This window comes from Styela clava, chromosome 13 (assembly GCF_964204865.1).
Source record: "Styela clava chromosome 13, kaStyClav1.hap1.2, whole genome shotgun sequence".
Taxonomy (NCBI): Eukaryota; Metazoa; Chordata; class Ascidiacea; order Stolidobranchia; family Styelidae; genus Styela; species Styela clava.
Window position 1 is genome coordinate 2,247,895 of NC_135262.1, and position 17,516 is coordinate 2,265,410.

A 17,516-nucleotide genomic window follows, 5' to 3' on the forward strand; every position below is an offset into this window, starting at 1 on the left:
TGAATATTTAAATACAATTATATTCAAGTTAGGAATTTAAAATGTGGTGTCACACCTCACAATTAGAATGAGGGTGTAGGAAAATCATTGTGTGCAAATAAATCAAAAGACCTATACATATCTTGCCAGCTCATTATTTCTACCATGGTGAAGTATGTATGGTAAGCAGCATAAAATACAGTTTAGCAACATTTCGATGTTTATACAGAGAAACTTCTATTATTTTTTATATAGATTGTCCTGATGAAGTTTGTCAATATAAACATTCGAATCATTGACTAAACTTAATTATATCGTTTTTTTTCGTACTTACATAACCTCGACTCTCATATTCGATTAAACCAATCCGTTACTGACGAATATTGAGAGAGGATAATCTTTGTTCCCGATTAGCTTTTTAGTCATTTCATGCATAATTGAACAAGCTCTAGCGTTCAGCGATTCATTGAGGCAGACGCAAACGAAATCATATTTAAAATTAAAGTTTTTCGATTTAATAAGGCAGACGTACACGAAATGATATTTTAAATTAAGATTTAGCGATCCAATAAGGCAGACGCAAACGAAATGATTTTTAATCCTAAGGTTTTTGCGACCAATAAGGATGCAAACGAAATGGTATTATAAAATCAAGGTTTTAACCATTTTCAACAAGGCAGATGCAAAAGAAATGATATTTAAAACTAATGTTGAGCGATTCAATGTGGCAGACGCAAACGAAAATGTTTTTGAAATTGAGGTTTAGCGAATCAAGAAAGCAGACGCAAACGAAATGATATTTAAAATTTAGGTTTAGCGATTCAATAAGACAGACGCAAAAGAAATGATATTCAAAACTAAGGTTTGGGTTTAAGCAATCCAACAAGGCAGATATATATTCAAAGGAATTGATTTTCGAAAACTAAGGTTTTAGCTGATCAAAAGAGCTGGACACAAACGATATTTAAAATTGAGGCTTTCTAGAGTGTTCACATAGTCCTGTTGCAATTTCGGTTTTGTTATGAAGTCAGTTCTCAATATATCTTGAACACGTTAGTTTTATTTTAACCTGTGTTTGTTTGTATCGATGTAATATGTTCTTAGTTATTTAAAAAAATCTGGGATATATCTCGGCAGTTTTGTTGTAAATTTATGTTATTCATCTATTTTCAACAGATTTTAGCATAATTATCTTTTTCTATTACTCATTTACAAAGCAAACAATGACTGAGAACTACTGACAAAATGTCGAATTCAGATCGTGACGTCATACCGAGTGTGACATCATCAAATTACGTCAAAACAGACTTTCTTCCTTCACCTCGACGAAAAAGTACCGAAGCAAAAAGTCCCGGTCGTGCATCAACTTGCTCTGCAATGTCGGCAAGTTCAGAGGACACTTCCGATTCCGGGTTTTATCAGTTGGCCCCAGAAGTAAACACGGAAGTAACAGGACTGAGCCCAAGACCTTCTCCGCGGGCCATAAGAAGATTGTCAGGAATGACTGAATCTAACGACGGTGAAGATATAGTAAGTTTATAAGATTTCAGTGCATTATTATACTGATTATTTGAATCAGGGTGTTGATATGATAATTATATGACGTCATGAACGATTACGACATTGCTATGGGCAATTACTTTTCCGAGTGGGCCAGTTACAGATAATTACTGGTTACTGGGCCGCAGGCTTAAAACTGAATATGGACAACTATGAATAAGAACAGTTTATTTACAACACCTGGCCCAACAGCTAGGCTAACGTTTGTATAATAATAGAAGCACAGTGGTCAACAATCGGGTTATTATGACGTTATTTTGATTGATATTTTCAGTGGAAATTTATATCCATGAAAACTATAGTCGTAATTTCAGAAGACACAAGTATGCCGAATGAAACACTTTGATGAGTCGGATCCGGCCCGCGGGTCGTAATTTTCCCACCTGGCTGGTGCTCACATCTGGGTTCAACCATACCCACCACCTCTCTCAGGGTGCAATGAATTGGGCAGGTTGTGCCGAACCGGAAAGATATTTACAAAATTGGACCTCCTGATATATGCAAACCAAAATGGCGCACAACCTGAACCCAGGTTATTTACTAGGTTAGGGTTCAGGTTATGTGACATCTTGGTGCGCATACCTCAGGAGTACCACAAAATCTCTACAAAAATAACTTTCATGTTTTCAGGATTTCTTTCTTAAAGTTGTGAGCGAGTTCCGGGATTACGTGACTGAGAAGATCGAAGGACTCGAAGAACAAAACGTCGTCAACGAAAATCGTCTTCATGACCTACAACAATTGTTAAAAGAATCGGAGGTTTGTTACGTCATCATTATTTTTTAATTTTTCCATAACTTTTAGAATCAGGTCAAGGTTATTATTGAGCGACAAAGAAGTGCAGAAGTTTTGGTATTCCAGAAGTATGTGCACCAAGATGGCGGACACCGAAACGTAGTATGTGTACCAGGTTAGGGTTAGGCCATAATTTTATTCCAATTTTCCTTATTTTAGTTCTATTACAAGTTCGGGGACTAGCCAAGTTACTCCCGTAGTATTTGTACCTGATATTGTGGCCTAACCCTAACCTGGTACACATACTACGTTCGAGTGTCCGCCATCTTGGTTCACATACTTCTGGAATACCAAAGTTTTACTATTAGACGTAGTAGGTTAAAATCATCTGCATGTCATAGCAAAATCATGACAACTTGTGCGCCAAAGATGAGCGAATTTTATCATTTAATCTAAATCAAAATCATCCACATAACTTGCTAACATGTGTTACAAAAATCGGAGGTTTGTTACGTCACAATTTTTTCAATCAATATTTGTATGACCTTCAAAGTTGGTTCAAGGACAAATTAGATGTTAGTGAATTATTATACTGAGTAACAGTAAAATATAGATGTTGATTTAGGGTGTGGATTTGATAATTTCTTAAAAATAAAATATTTTAGAATTTTTTAATCCTCTCTTACTGTGTATAAAAAGTACTTTAATTATTCAATCTTTAGTGGATTCTTAACTAGTGTTACGCGCAAGTCGCACTCCAGATTTAGTACAATTTAAGCAGTTTATAGTATGTACATTAGTATTATCAGTAAACCTACAGCAAATACAAAGCAAACTTCCTCCTCAATATCAACAAAAATCCTCCCTGGGGACGAATTTCTCCCGATTGGGAAACGTTACCTTTAGCTTAATCAATGCAAGGTAACCTAATTAGAATTTACATTTTGTAGTTGACCTTTACTTTATAGAAGGAATCAATAATACGAGTGAATCGGACGTTTTTTCTAATATTAAACTCTATTTGTTGGCGAAACGAAATGGAGAAGCTTGTTATTTTAATCCCGCTTCATTATTTCGGCGGGAAAACAAAATTCGCGCTAATTTTGGACCCATTGTTAATCCATTGTTACGTAACTATCGATTTCTGCTTACGTCAATGAGCGCGGGAAAACACAATTGTGATAAAATAATGAGATTTTCAGATTGTTGTTCTATAAAACCAGACTGAAATCACACACCTGTCGGTTCCATGTCCCGGCTTTTTTTAGTTATTTTTGGAAACACGCTGATCAGGATGTTAGTCATTGTACAGAATGCAAAGTAGGTCTGTGACTCGAATTTGGAATCCAGGAATAATAACTAATTTCAAAACGTTGTAATATATCGCAAATGTTTAGTAATTAATAGTAAATTCATAACGGATAAGAGGCAAATGAAATAGTTTGTCGACATTTCGGATGCATATAACAGCGGTTCCTAACTGGAGCACAGAGAGAAGCCATAAAAATTTTCATTCGACTATCAAGACACATCTTTCAAACTTTGTCGATATTTTTTCATGAGAACGCTCTTCACTTAATTTTTTGATAAAAGTTTGCATGAAAAAAGTACCGGCCCTTCAACTAAATTTAAGAAACCGTAATGGCAGATAAGTGGCAATCGATAACTGATGTATCGATAACTACATATATATATATATATATCTGTAGTCAACACATATGTCAGTATGTTTTCAGAAGATTTATTTGAATTTAAGACTCGCTCAAAGACCTGAAAAAAAAAACAGGTTTGAACCGGTTCGAGTCGGTATTTTCAAGTTCAAGCAGGGTTGTGCTTCTAAAATTAAACCCATGAACTGGTCAAATGGAAATCAATTTTTCTATTGGACGCGCAACTAAGCTGACTTATGTATAATTGATTTGGCGTTTTAATGGATTCAATTGACGTAAGATTAACTTCATAATTATAACGCGATATATCGAAAACTAATCGAAATGTCATTCCGGCGATTTAATAATATGGTCAAATATTGCATTAATATGTGATCCGCATTGGAGAATTTGTCTTATTTCGTAAGCAAGGATTTCGCACTTTATTTCATTTAATTCGTTTACATGTTTCGTCTACACTACAGTCTACACCAAGTCCATGTCGTCTGAAACAAATAACTGGCTAACTATTCCCATGCCCGACATAGACTGGTAACAAGACGAGGTGCCGTTGTTCAGCATAAGATTAAACCGTCCTCTTTGTCTCATTTCGTAAGTGAGAATTTCGCACTTTATTTTATTTACATGTTTCGCAGGTACCAAGAACATGTGTCAAATAACTGGAAAGAGAATTCCATGCCCGTGGTGTGGTCTGGACCAATTGCTTTTCTTTTTATTTATTTCGAAAATATCTGTGGTCTCTATGCGATTTGTTTTTCTCTTCGAAGTTTTGTGTGATGACGTCATCAAATTAAAAATTGTGTGCCCGTGGTTTCGTGATCACATCTCAGTGATCTGGTGGTTAGACTGGAAAACTAGTGCAGTCCATGTACCGTTACCCTGATACAGTAACTAGTAAGTTACCGCATATCATTTTCGGGGAATTGATGATAAAATATTTCGTTTTGCCCTCCGTATCCACATATTTGAGCATAACTCTATTGTTCTTTTTAGGATTCCTGGACAGAATATGAAGTCACCCTTACGAAGGACATCAATCACGTAGTGGCTCTACTGCACAGGCAACAAGGCATCTTTATGGAGAATATTAAGGTATTTTATTTCGTAAATTAGTTTGAGAATGTAGCGGAATTTTTGGTTACGAAATTAATTTATGGACCATTTTAAAAAATTGATGTTGCTGTTATATTTCTGACTTGGGTAAACTACTGCCCGCGGGCCGAATCCGGCTCATTGGGTAGATCAATCTGGCCGCCTGATGCTGCGACAACCAAACTCTAAAACTAAATTTTTGATCCTTTAGCTGGAAAATAGCACAAAAAATTGTTGAGTTCCGATTAAATATTGGTTTGGCACAAAGGTTATTGTTTGCTACTTCTGCTTTTGTGACACTGTAAATATTGTTCCTGAAATGTAACTTTTTACATCACACCTACATGGCCTGTCATTCTAAGTGGGCGAAATTGTTGGCTCCTGGTTCAAAAACCTTGCTCACCTCTGGTCTAGTTTGAAGGTCTACCGGGAAATATCTAGTTGAAATTTCGGGCCAATTCGTAATTTTGCTATAGCTTGATGTTGCACCAGTCTGTAGACGTGATAGCTATTTTCTTGACGAATTATACTAAATAGTATTTCTTAAAGATCTTGTGCGTACCATAGCCAGTACTCAATATACAGGGAGTCCACAATTTCCCTTTACAATTTCAATTTTGTTAGTCAGTTTTCAATATATCCTAACCGGGTTTGTTGTTTTTTTTAATCAGTAATTGTTCAAGTATTTCTACTTCATTTAATACATCTGTGAAGGCCAAAACAATATATGGTATCGATAAATTCCCTTCGCAATTTTAAAAACTTTTAAGACTTGATGAACATCCTACGTTTATATTGTTAGAAACATCGAGCAAAAGGAACTGATTTCCTGCGAGAAAAGATGGACGTTTGTCGGCGGAACATGAAAATTATTGCCGGTGTTTTAAGTTTTGCAAGAAGAGTGAAAAATGAAAAAGACGATACAATAAGGGAACAAACTTTAAAGGAATTGAAACAAAGGTAAATTTAGTTTTGCGCAGATATCAATAACCCTCATTTTTGTACGTGCAACTACTAGAAAGACTGTGTTAAATAATGGAGCGGCCCGCGGTGTTAGCCAGTTTTTTGTATCTTGCTCTCCTGTATTAAAAGTTGCACACTGCTGATTTACACCATTTTTTAAAAAAATTATTCCCCTAGACCAGTCTATTACGACCCAAAGCGGTTACTGAAATTAATGTCGGAAATCGGGATTCGCAATAAAAATGCCATTATAATAAATAGTGCTTCTTTATTATGTGTTTTCACGCATACACTTCGAGCCAGACTCCAAAAATCAACTACCTTTACGGAAGTTGTTAGTGTTTTGGAAAAAAACGATATTTTCCTGAATTAACACTGCTAATCAATTTTATTTATTTATTGAAACCTCGTTCAAATTCCGGGAAGGGAATACGGAGGTAGAAAGTCGATGTAAACAACACATTGTGAATTGTGAAAAAACGGCAAATAACAGCTATTATCATGTTCAATAATTTAGTTATCTTTTTTAGCTATTTGAGTAGACCTTTGCAGGGGAATAAGGATGAAGTGTAATACCGACATTTGCAGTTATTTGAAACAACATGTTTTGCATTATACTGTTAGCTGGTACTTTTTATCCATTACTTTGTATTCACAGTTGGATTTCTTCAAACAAAATGTTGTACCAGCATAATAAAGTTAGCACTGTAACCTTTAGAACAGTGGTTTCCAACCATTTTGGTGACCGGAACCCGAATGAAGTATTCCAGATGCTCGAGGAACCCTTGTGCAACAGTTGAATTGTATAACTGATAAATATAAATAAACGCAAACCTAATGAGAAAGAAACAAAATGATCTTTAAAGTGTCAAGTTTAATTATAGTGGAAAGTATTCGATCATATTTGAACAATATACATATATAGGTATATAAATAAACTATAATATGAACTCTCGAATTTGAGAGGAAACTTGTGTATGAAAACCCTTTCTGGTTGAAACCACTGGACTATGCTCTATCTATGTTACCGCGCCCACAAATTGTAAACCGTGATGCGAACAGTCCAATTAACCATTCGTCTCATTTGCAGATTCACGATGGCAAGCGAAAGAACGTTGCCAGAAATTGAAGGAATGGATGTGACCAAGGAACGTCTAGGATTAGATAAACTAGACGAGATGACAAGGATATTAGAAAACATGATGTCAGGTAAAAAATATTTATATGTATGTTATGGGGTCACCGCGGGACTCACTACTTTATCCTTCTATGCTTTTGCACGGTGGATTCGTATGCATATAATGCGAGGATACAGAGGCAAGATTGAAGATAACTAACTATTATTAACGAGTCTTAAAAATAAATCAAGATTATAGTCTTTCTTGCAAAGATCGCCTACCTTGTTTATTGTACCCAAATAACCTTGTTGATGCGATGAAGGCTGATATCAGAAAAGTATATATTTGCCTTGCATAAACGATCACTGGTTTGTAAGAATGTATATTTTTAAGCGCATCAATTTGAAGCGGATTACATTGAATTTTTATTATTTTTATTATTATACCTCTTTGGTACCTTATTATACCTTTTTGGTAATGCGCTTTACATTTAAATAAAAAAACTTGTACATGTATGCCGACATTTGTGTCATAGCTAGGATTGCGGGAAGCAATGGCTCTAGATATGTAACTGCCTATAACAGTTACGTGCAGTGTTCCCTCTAAAGTGTGCGCGTGTGCGCGCGCACACAGCTTTCAGAGGCTGCGCACACGCATAGATTTACTGCGCACAGACGTATTTCGATGTAATGTAACAATGTTCTCGGTTGGCAGGTTGAGAAAGTTTGTTGTTGGCCCACCCATTACCCGGTTAGAACGCCAAAATTTCTTCATTAGTTTTTACACAAATATTAATCATTACGCACACACCAAAATTTCTGCGCACACATACTACAAAAAATTAGAGGGAACATTGGTTACATGTGTCAATTCCACGTCATAAACTTCTGGTTTTCCAGTGAGGCGCCTTGTACGGTTTTCACCCCGAGCAAATCTGTCGTTTATCTGTCAATTTTCAATCCCCAAATCACTGAAATTAGGCGTACTGTGAGATATATTTTCTTTAATGTGTGTGTGTGTGGTATGAAAGTATATGGCGCTTTAAACAAATTAAGTCTTTTGCGCCAGACAATTTAAATCAAACTTTGTATATGCCTATAGTACTCTCTTGGTAGATGATCCGCCCCCCATAATTCTGAAGCTCTGCAATAAATTCTTTGGTAAGAATGTAGTTGAATTTTTCTGTTGTAAACCATATAACTAAATTCTTTCTAGATGAACCCAATGGGAGTTCAAAAAATACTCCCCGAAATATCGCGCCAGTTATTCTTGCCCAAGCCTCTCGTAACGACATAACTAAGAATAACGTACTGGTTCGATGGACTGGTGATGACGACACAGATGACGTCACATACGAAGTTTTTTGGGAGTTTGTTAGTGATGGAAAAGTCGTGAAAAGGTACGTATTTTTACCTTTTGTGTATATATACTAATCATTTAGCCTCGCCCAGGCTAAATATCCTGTACTCCTGTAGTGTGTGTGCCAGGTTAGAGTTAAGTCTTATCTTATTTTAGTTCTATTACGAGTTCGGGAACTAGTCAAGTGACTCCCGTAGTATATGTCCCTGGAATTATGGCCCAACTCTAACCTGGTACACATACTACGTTCCGGTGTCCGCCATCTTGGTTTACATACTACGGGAGTACCGAATATCCCATATTCAAACTTCATTACACCACCAGCACGGTTATAATAAGTTTTATGGGCTTCCTTTTAATTTTCCTCAAGTTATGTTCTGGTGTCTCTGCTTTTTATATGCTTTTTGTGCTGTTTCGATTTATGTCACACTCACAGGACCGTGATAAAAAACATGATTGGTTGATTTTTCTTCTCAGAAATGCGTACGGAATTACAGAAACTTTCTACATCATCAAAGATTTGAGTCCTAATCATGACATCACAGTACAAATACAGAAACATCATCCGGAATTTTCAACTCAGCTTAGCCAATCAGCAATCTTTAAAACATTGCCACGTGAGTAGAAAATGAATGTCTGCAGACATACAATTTCAACGAGATGGAGAAATGGAAATTTTTGGGAAATAACTCTCTCTTGTGTAATAACTGAAACTTTGAAAGCAATTGGATCAGTTGTTAAATAAAATTTTATGTCTCAACAAAGACAACAATGGTGGCAGACGCGAAAGCCTAATTTTTAGAGCGTTGGATGTAACCTTTTTGTAAGGTTGTAAGGTTTTGTAAGGTTAGAGGTCGCGCCTCCGAATTCCGCGTCGGGCTAACGCTTTACCTAGGGATGTAGTAATTGGGCAGGCATTGAACTGAAATAATTCTGGCCTTTTTTAAAATAAGAGCATACTTTACATACGAAGCTCCAGAAGTGCGTGTACCAATATGGATGTAACTAATTTTGTTCGCCTACTTTACATCAAGTTGTGACTAGCACAGACAGTCCCGGAACTCATAATAGAACTAAAATATGGAAAAATGGAATAAAATTATGGGCTAACCCAAACCTGGTACGCACACTACGGTAGTACCTCACGTACTATTAAATATTACGCGATCTGTAATTGTTAGTGCAGAGACTTAATCGGAGTTCCGAAACTCAGCATCTATGTGTCGCTGAGCAATTTCCAACTATTCGTCATGCGTCACGGTACGTCACATTGCGTTGTTAATACCGTCACGTTGTCGTAGTGACGCAGTCAAAACTGCAGGATAATAAACACATTTTCCTATAAAATTCGGAAGGCTCATCCCAAAATCGCTGCAAAGTGTACATAGAAAAGATATTCAAATCCTCTAGATATATTGTCAATTTCACATTAGGTTATTTCCGTTGCAAAACGAAGTATTTTGGTATTCAATAGTTGTTTCAATTTAAACGTGTATATTCTAGTAAATTTTCTCTTCCTCTTCAACAGCATTTTATATAACAATGTTCATTTTACTTTTCTTAGAACCAGCAAAGTTCAAGTTAGACTCAGACACCGCAAATTCCAAACTTCAGATTTCTCCTGACCAATATAGTGTTCACTTTCCCGGAGAAGACAAAGGTGTAATACAAAAGTCACCTACGAGATTCACCTTCGCTCTAAACGTCTTGGGGAACATTTCTTTTTATACCGGGAGGTATGGTTTTATTATCTTAATTGGGTGAATAAATGCGTGTGGTAATTTCTTGTTTTGATTCTGTCCTTTTTCGGTTTATAATATTCAAATTTAGGAATTTGTTATAACAATAAATTAAAGTAGATGGCCGAATATAGTAAAGTGATCGAATCTTTACTTCTTTCCCTCCGCCTATGTTAACCCAAGGTTGTACAACATTTTTTATCGGGAGGCCATATAACCAGTTCCAGACATCTAACTGGGCCGCACAAAACATTAAGAGAGAAAGACAATGCGGCTATCGTTTAGCCTTACAGTAATAACGAGAATATCGCTCAGAGACCGAAGACTTATCGATCTAAAGTTAGGGAATCCCCCAAAACAGCGCTCTTACTCCATAGTGACACCTTGTGTCCCATCACTAATTAATTAATAACTCGCTAATTATACGACATAATTCATCCAAAATCAATAGGCTTCTGGTACGACATATGATGAATGCACATGCAAAATGCAGCAGATTCAATCTCGCTTTCATGAGATATCGCGTACATCTAACGGACAGACAAACAGACAGACAAACAGACAGACAAACAGACAGACATAGAGACAGACAAACAGACAGACAAACAGACAGACATAGAGACAGACAAACAGACAGACAAACAGACAGACAAACAGACAGACAAACAGACAGACAAAGAGACAGACAAACAGACAGACAAACAGACAGACAAACAGACAGACAAACAGACAGACAAACAGACAGACAAACAGACAGACAAACAGACCGACAAATACCTATCAACATACTTACCAATTAAAATCGATAACTAATTACACTGAGCAAAACAGCGGAAGATTCAACGCAGCAATAACGGAAAAACATTATGTATTATTACACCTTTTTAAACATAAACTGTCCGATTAGGATTTTTTTCTTGGTGGGGAAAAATCTGAGTGTTGACAAGGGCCACACCAAATGAATTGGCGGGCCAGTTGTGGGCCTCGGGCCACTTGTTGCACACCCCTGTATTAGAGGATCCGTATTCGCTGACTGAAGGATAGTGTAGCAAGAATTAAAAGGGCTATATCGAGTGTTTCATACGTCTTGCATCTAACTTTCGTCAATTTTACTCTGTTGCGTTTCTTCTGCAGTAAGTTAGACTTCAACAGACAAGCGATCTTACTTTGCTTAGAGAAAACGTTACAGAATCTAATTTATAATAGAGTGACGAAAGATTATTGAAAGCCTCGTAATAAATTTGGTATATGTTGAAATGAAAAGATTTTTCTCATTCGGAAAATGTAGTATCCCCCTCACATGTCAGCTATCGTTGTTTGTCTATATCAGGGGTCGGCAACCTTTTGTCGCTCGCGGGCCAAAATTAAAGGTTGCAAGTCATTGGCGGGCCGCACATATTTTTAGAATGTTAAAAATCGAATGGATGACCGATGAATCACATTTTATCACACAGTTCAGAAGTTAAATTTTAAGCAGCGCGCGAAGACTGACCATTTGAATATTTTTTGCGCCATTAAACCATTTGCACTTAGCATCAACTTTTCTGCGTTTTGTTGTCATTTGTCTAAATTATATTTAAATTATAGGCTTATTAAACGAGTAACTGTGAATTATATACTTGTTACGTTATAATACTATTTAGTCTATGCGTAAATTTTTTTGCGTTAAGTATATAATCGACAAGACAGCTATAATTTGTTACTACAATTCAGTGAAACGTCGCGGGCCGGATTATATTGCTCCGTGGGCCGTGGGTTGTCGACCGCTGGTCTATATGTTACTGTTCAGAGTCGAGCCATATATCCATTCCTGTATTCCTATCTATAAGGCAGCCCAACATTTCTCTGCAGAGCAAGCCATTCAAACTTTGGACATCTGGTTACTTATTATTCTACAAGACCTAGACTAGCAGCGATTCAAGTTTATCTAGGCCTACAACATAATTAGAAGATATTAACGGATTTCCTCTTTCCATTGATAAAAACAAAATTTGCAGCTGTAATTATAATCATTTCAGGCATTACTGGGAAGTACTTGTCAACAAAGATGGCTGGGCAGTCGGAGTAGCGTATCGTAACGTACCGAGGAACAGCTGGTTAGGAAGTAACGACTCTTCATGGATTCTTCATTACAATCCGACCAAGCGAGAATACAAGGTTCTTATTGTTTTACTTTTTTATACACATATAGGGTGAACATAAGTATTTTTTTTTTAATTGTAAAGGGAATTTGTCAATACCATATGTTGCTTTGGTCCTCACATGTGTATTAAATAAAGTAAAAATACTTGCACAATTACACAAAGTTCAAAAATTCGCCCCCTTGGTTGTCAGTTGATAATTTTTTTTAAACTGTTGTTGTTGAAATGGCATCCTTGTACTTTTTTCGAGTACAAATAATAGTTTCTATTACTTCCAATTTAAAATTATTTCATTGGAACATTTGACTTATAAAACTTTTCGGTCATTTTGCGCCCATAACACGAGCCCTGGCTAACATACGCTTTGATACTTACATAAGCAGATCCCAATTAGTTTCCGGATCGGCATTGCCCACACAATTTATTGTGAGTTGGAGAGCATGGGATTTGAACCAAAGAAGAAGTTATAATACGATGCCAAAAAGTCCAACACTCTAACCTTAAAGCCGTCTCACCCACTATAACTTAATTTACAGAGTCCCATCGAAAAGACGACCATTAATTTTTTTTGCCTTGTCTAATTGCTTAGACCAAATGATTCTCAGTTTTATCATCTTGCCTACACTTTCGGGAAATTCTGTAAACGTAAAATTTCGTAAACGTAAAATTCACTCAGGATATAAAATGCGACAATAAAATGAATGAATGTTCGAAATGCGTTCTCCCATGGCAGAGTTTAAAAATGCTGCATCTTGACAGCTGACTGACAATTATTAACGACTGCTGTTGAAATTAGATACTTTTACCTTATTATTTGAGTAAAAAAAACCGATTTTAATATTCCCAATTTGAAAACATTCTACGATTTAGCTTTTTTGCGTCCCAATCCACACGGTTGTCACACCCTGGATACGCCACTGGTTACGGGAAGAGTTACTATCGCGCAAAGTAAACGACTAAAAATCACTGTCACAAAAGCTATTTTGTGGCGTAAACACAAAAATGTTTTCTTTTACGTAAACTGAATATTTCATCACGCCGTGTGTTTGTTTACAATGCAATCAGCGTAAGTGAAACTGGCGTATGAATAAATCATAACCAATTATCTGATTTAAAACTTTTTGGCAATGTTTACGAAACTTTTACGTTTGAGAAGACAAAAACGTAATTGGTATTTTAGAGTTAATTGTGCAGCGTATCTTGGCTTCTTTAGGGAAATTTAGTAACTCTTTTATACGGCATAATATAACGGCGCACTTAAATTGGCGCTTCTTCATCTGTTGGCCACTTCTTTAGCGGGATTCACTAGATCAAAATATATTACACCGTTTTTACGACTTCACTCCGACTAATGTCATGTACGAACAGTCAACATATATAAATATAGAGCTACTCAGGGGCGTAGCCAAGGGAGATGAGAGACAAACCTAATATAAAAATGCATTTTCTAAATCATAGCTTCATCATTTCATAGCTGAAAACGTATTTTAGACCCTCAATGCTCCGGAATTCCCACGTTTTCCCGGACCCTCTAGTTACGTTTTTACATGGCAATTCGAAAATTCAGATCCCCCCAACTTTATAAAACATTCTGGATTGGTCCAAAATTGAAGACAATTATTCGCACCGACGTAACGTAGAACCGTATAACTGCTACATCTGGATTGGTGCTTCTGCGACAAATTTGAACTTCTTTTAGTCAGAACTTAATTTCTCGGAATTAAGCATCTGGTGTTTTATGTTTTCATGTCTCCATGCTATACGAACATCCACTTATCTGTAAAGGGTTACTTGCATAGGCAAAACAAACTTATGGACAAAACATTTCGCCGACGAAACGTTGACCATTTATTCTGTTTTGCAGTTTTTAAAAATTATAACGGCCTCCGTGCGTCTGAAATTTTCGCTGTCAAATATGCGTACAAGACAATCAACTAAACTTTTAATAAACTTCTTTTAAGTATTTTTGAAATATTAAACCTTTGAGCATGACCCTAAGGGCGCATTTGTGATTATTAGCAAAACATCGAAACCCCGAAGTTTTATTTACCAAACGAAAAATTGTTTGACACCGGTAGAAAATTAAAAAAAAAAGTTTTAATGGCACGCGGTCACAGATGTTCAATAAATCATGATACCAGAACAGGAGAAGTAAGTAAAATATTTATTTCATATTTATGTACGTTTCAGGAAGTTATCTCATTGTGGTTGATGGGATAAGATTTACATATTTATCCCGGGGGAGAGGAAAGCCGATAAGACGGCTTAATCATATGGCGAACCACGGCCTCTCGTCCGGTTACCAGTCAATGTCGGGTATGGGATTAGTTAATATGCAAAATGTGATTAATATTGACTTGATTATAATATGTTTTCAGGCAAGGCACGCAGGAGAATCAGCTGATGTTAAATTACCAAGGAAAAAAATTGGAGAAGACATCGCCAGAGTAGGAATATTTATTGATTACGAAGCAGGTAAATCCGGATACGAGAATATTCACATCCTAGTTACTTCGAAGTGTCATTTTATATTTAGTAAGAGTGCGATGCTCAAATACACGGACACAAAAACCAAAGAGAAGCAGTAATCTACTTTACCTTTTACAGTACGGTAATCCGGTACCGTCAAAAAACTTCCGCAGAGAGTTCGAAGTACCCCCACAAATAATCTGTATTAATTTTCAAAGGGTCGTCACACAAAATTTCGAAGTGAAAAACGATTACACAAAACAGAAAGTTTTGAAATAAATAAAACTAATAGCCTTTTAGAAAAATGCAATCTTCAACCACTTAAAATTTCAAAGCAATTGATCCAGTAGTTAATGAGAAAACCGATTATTGTCATGCGGTAATAACAAGAAGAAAAACACCAACAAGAACAAAAAATTACTAACAAAACGATCTATAGGTCCATTTTGGGTCCAATAAATGAATGTGCCATTCATACTATAGCCCTCGACACATCTGTTTTTGTTCTTGATCCCTCTTTGTATTTGTATGAGAATGCGAGTAAACATGTAATCAGGGCATCGAAACATCTATTATTCATCAAACCAACTCACCCTGTGAATAACAAAAAATTCGACAGGGACAAAACGTCTAAAGCAAGAATGTAGATGAAATAAAAAATATATTTTTATATAGGAAAAAGTGTAACACTTATTTTTTTTCCAATAGCGTGATAGCAATATTTTATATTTCAAATATTTTTGCGAAGATTACATTATTGTAGGGTTGCCACACCGTCCGGAAAATTCCGGACATGTCCGGAATCTAGGGTTAAATTTTGCGTCCGGGAAGAATTAAAAAAATGCTCAAATGTCCGGAATCCGGAATTTTACTGCATCTGCAATCGTACTGTGCACACTGCTAATACAGAACATTGTTATTTCGTACCGTGCACATATTTTTTACTACGAGGTCATGAAAATAGTCACGCATTGTCCGGAATTTTGCTTTTTCAAAAATGGTGACCCTACATTATTAGTCGTTTTCTTTTACATTTAGTAGGCCCGGGCAAGACCCGGGCAATGTCAGATTGTCTTGGTCGTTTGTCTTCCATGTATTTGAGCGTTCCTATATTCTGCATTCCAGGTATCATTTCCTTTATCGACTGCCATATGCGAGACGTTCTTTATACTTATCACACAGCAGGATTTGAAGAACCGATCTGCGCTGCCGTCAACCCATTTTATCATGGAGGAGTTCTAACTGTGATCACGGGACTGGAGATACCAAACATTGACTTCAACGTTTAAGCTTTACTTAACTACTGACATTCAAAAGAGGACGCTGTTCTTGTGGTGGTCGGATACGCTGTAGAGCAAAAACTTATTCAAATCATTTTAGTTATTAGCGTATGTTTACAAAACTAAATTTAGCGCTAAATTTACAAGGTTACCGAAATTCGGATGCGTTTTTATCGTTATCGGTTTTACAAAATCACGGATCGTGTAGAGTGTTTGACTCTCTGCACTACCAATATTGTTCAACGCACCTCAATGTCATCACAATTGTTTCACGGTACCCATTTATGCATCACAATTACAATACTCTACACTAGCCATGTTAAGGTCATTAAGGAACAGCGTTTGGGACTTGAAGTCTGTTTTTCAAATATTTTGTCTATGGTACTATCGCTAAATTGAATCGATTTATGGAAGCGTTTGGTATAGTAAACTGCATTAGTCTGTTATTGGTCAGCCACTAATTTTTTGATCTATTTTCTAGGATTGTCTTTATCTTAGGCTAGGACAATTAAGGTTACCGTTAGGTTATAATCTCACTACTAATTTTGGGTATTATGTAGTTTCCCGTGATGTGACGTCGTAGTGACGTAATATTTGAATGGCGCAGTCTGTTAGGAATGGTTAGGAATAACATATGCAAAAATGGTTATGACAAGTCCGCGAGAAGTACTTGTGGTACCAAACTACACTATACCCTACTACTGTTTTTCATATCTTTGTTTCTGTTTACCTTCGATTAGATGGCGATGAATAAGTTCAGTACGATATCACCACAATCTAACACAAGAAGACGAGAGCTCAAAATAGCCTTTCCGGCACTTGCCCGTTTATTAGATTATTCAGACAGTACAGTCTTCAGTTTTTCCTGGTGGCGTGAAGCATTCGGATGGTAACTTATAGAAAAGGGGACTAAAGAGCAAGTGGTCATTTCTCTGATATATGAACTTATTACACGCTTGGCGCTCATAACTTATTTTACTTGTGTATCTTTGTGCAATTTGTGATATATATTCTTTTATTGTATCGTTTGTATTTTATTTTTGTTATCTAAAATGCAGTTTTGTTAGTTTGCACGGTTGGGTAGATTGCTAGGTACGTTTCTGCATCATTTTTATGTTTTCTCCGGTATTTTTACTCGAGTACAAAGACATCAGGCATGTGAGTATTATTATTATTATTAGTCTAGTCCACTTGAATTCGATGATGCGTGTTGGGCAGCATATTCTCATCTAGATATAGAAGTTCTGATTCTGTATATTATGCTCGAATTGTTTTAAGGTAGATTAGACCGCTTTGATCTGTTTGTTGGATCTATTATTTTCGAATTTTTATTACGATAATACAATCCTTCTGTGGTGAACTATACAATTATGGCGTGCGAATATAGAGGTTAAATTAGTGTGTATGAATG

The 17,516-nt window shown here is 36.3% G+C and overlaps 1 protein-coding gene across 1 annotated transcript; it reads left to right on the plus strand.

The window, feature by feature from the left end:
• The first annotated feature begins 1,159 nt into the window (after positions 1–1,159).
• Positions 1,160–17,508, plus strand: LOC120332728 (E3 ubiquitin-protein ligase Midline-1-like). The gene is made up of 11 exons (XM_039400039.2): positions 1,160–1,509; positions 2,170–2,298; positions 4,938–5,036; positions 5,839–5,996; positions 7,090–7,208; positions 8,333–8,516; positions 8,954–9,093; positions 10,041–10,212; positions 12,234–12,372; positions 14,735–14,831; positions 15,951–17,508. Exons 1-11 carry the CDS (start codon positions 1,225–1,227, stop codon positions 16,112–16,114), a joined length of 1,686 nt encoding a protein of 561 aa, XP_039255973.2. The 5' UTR covers positions 1,160–1,224; the 3' UTR covers positions 16,115–17,508.
• The last annotated feature ends 8 nt before the right edge of the window (positions 17,509–17,516 follow it).

Excerpts from the sequence above, each read along its gene's own strand:
- LOC120332728 (XM_039400039.2), top strand. The coding sequence starts at position 1,225 with ATGTCGAATTCAGATCGTGACGTCATACCGAGTGTGACATCATCAAAT. Across the intron at positions 5,037-5,838 it reads TCTTTATGGAGAATATTAAG|AAACATCGAGCAAAAGGAAC; the intron begins GTATTTTATTTC and ends TTATATTGTTAG. Across the intron at positions 5,997-7,089 it reads TTAAAGGAATTGAAACAAAG|ATTCACGATGGCAAGCGAAA; the intron begins GTAAATTTAGTT and ends TCTCATTTGCAG.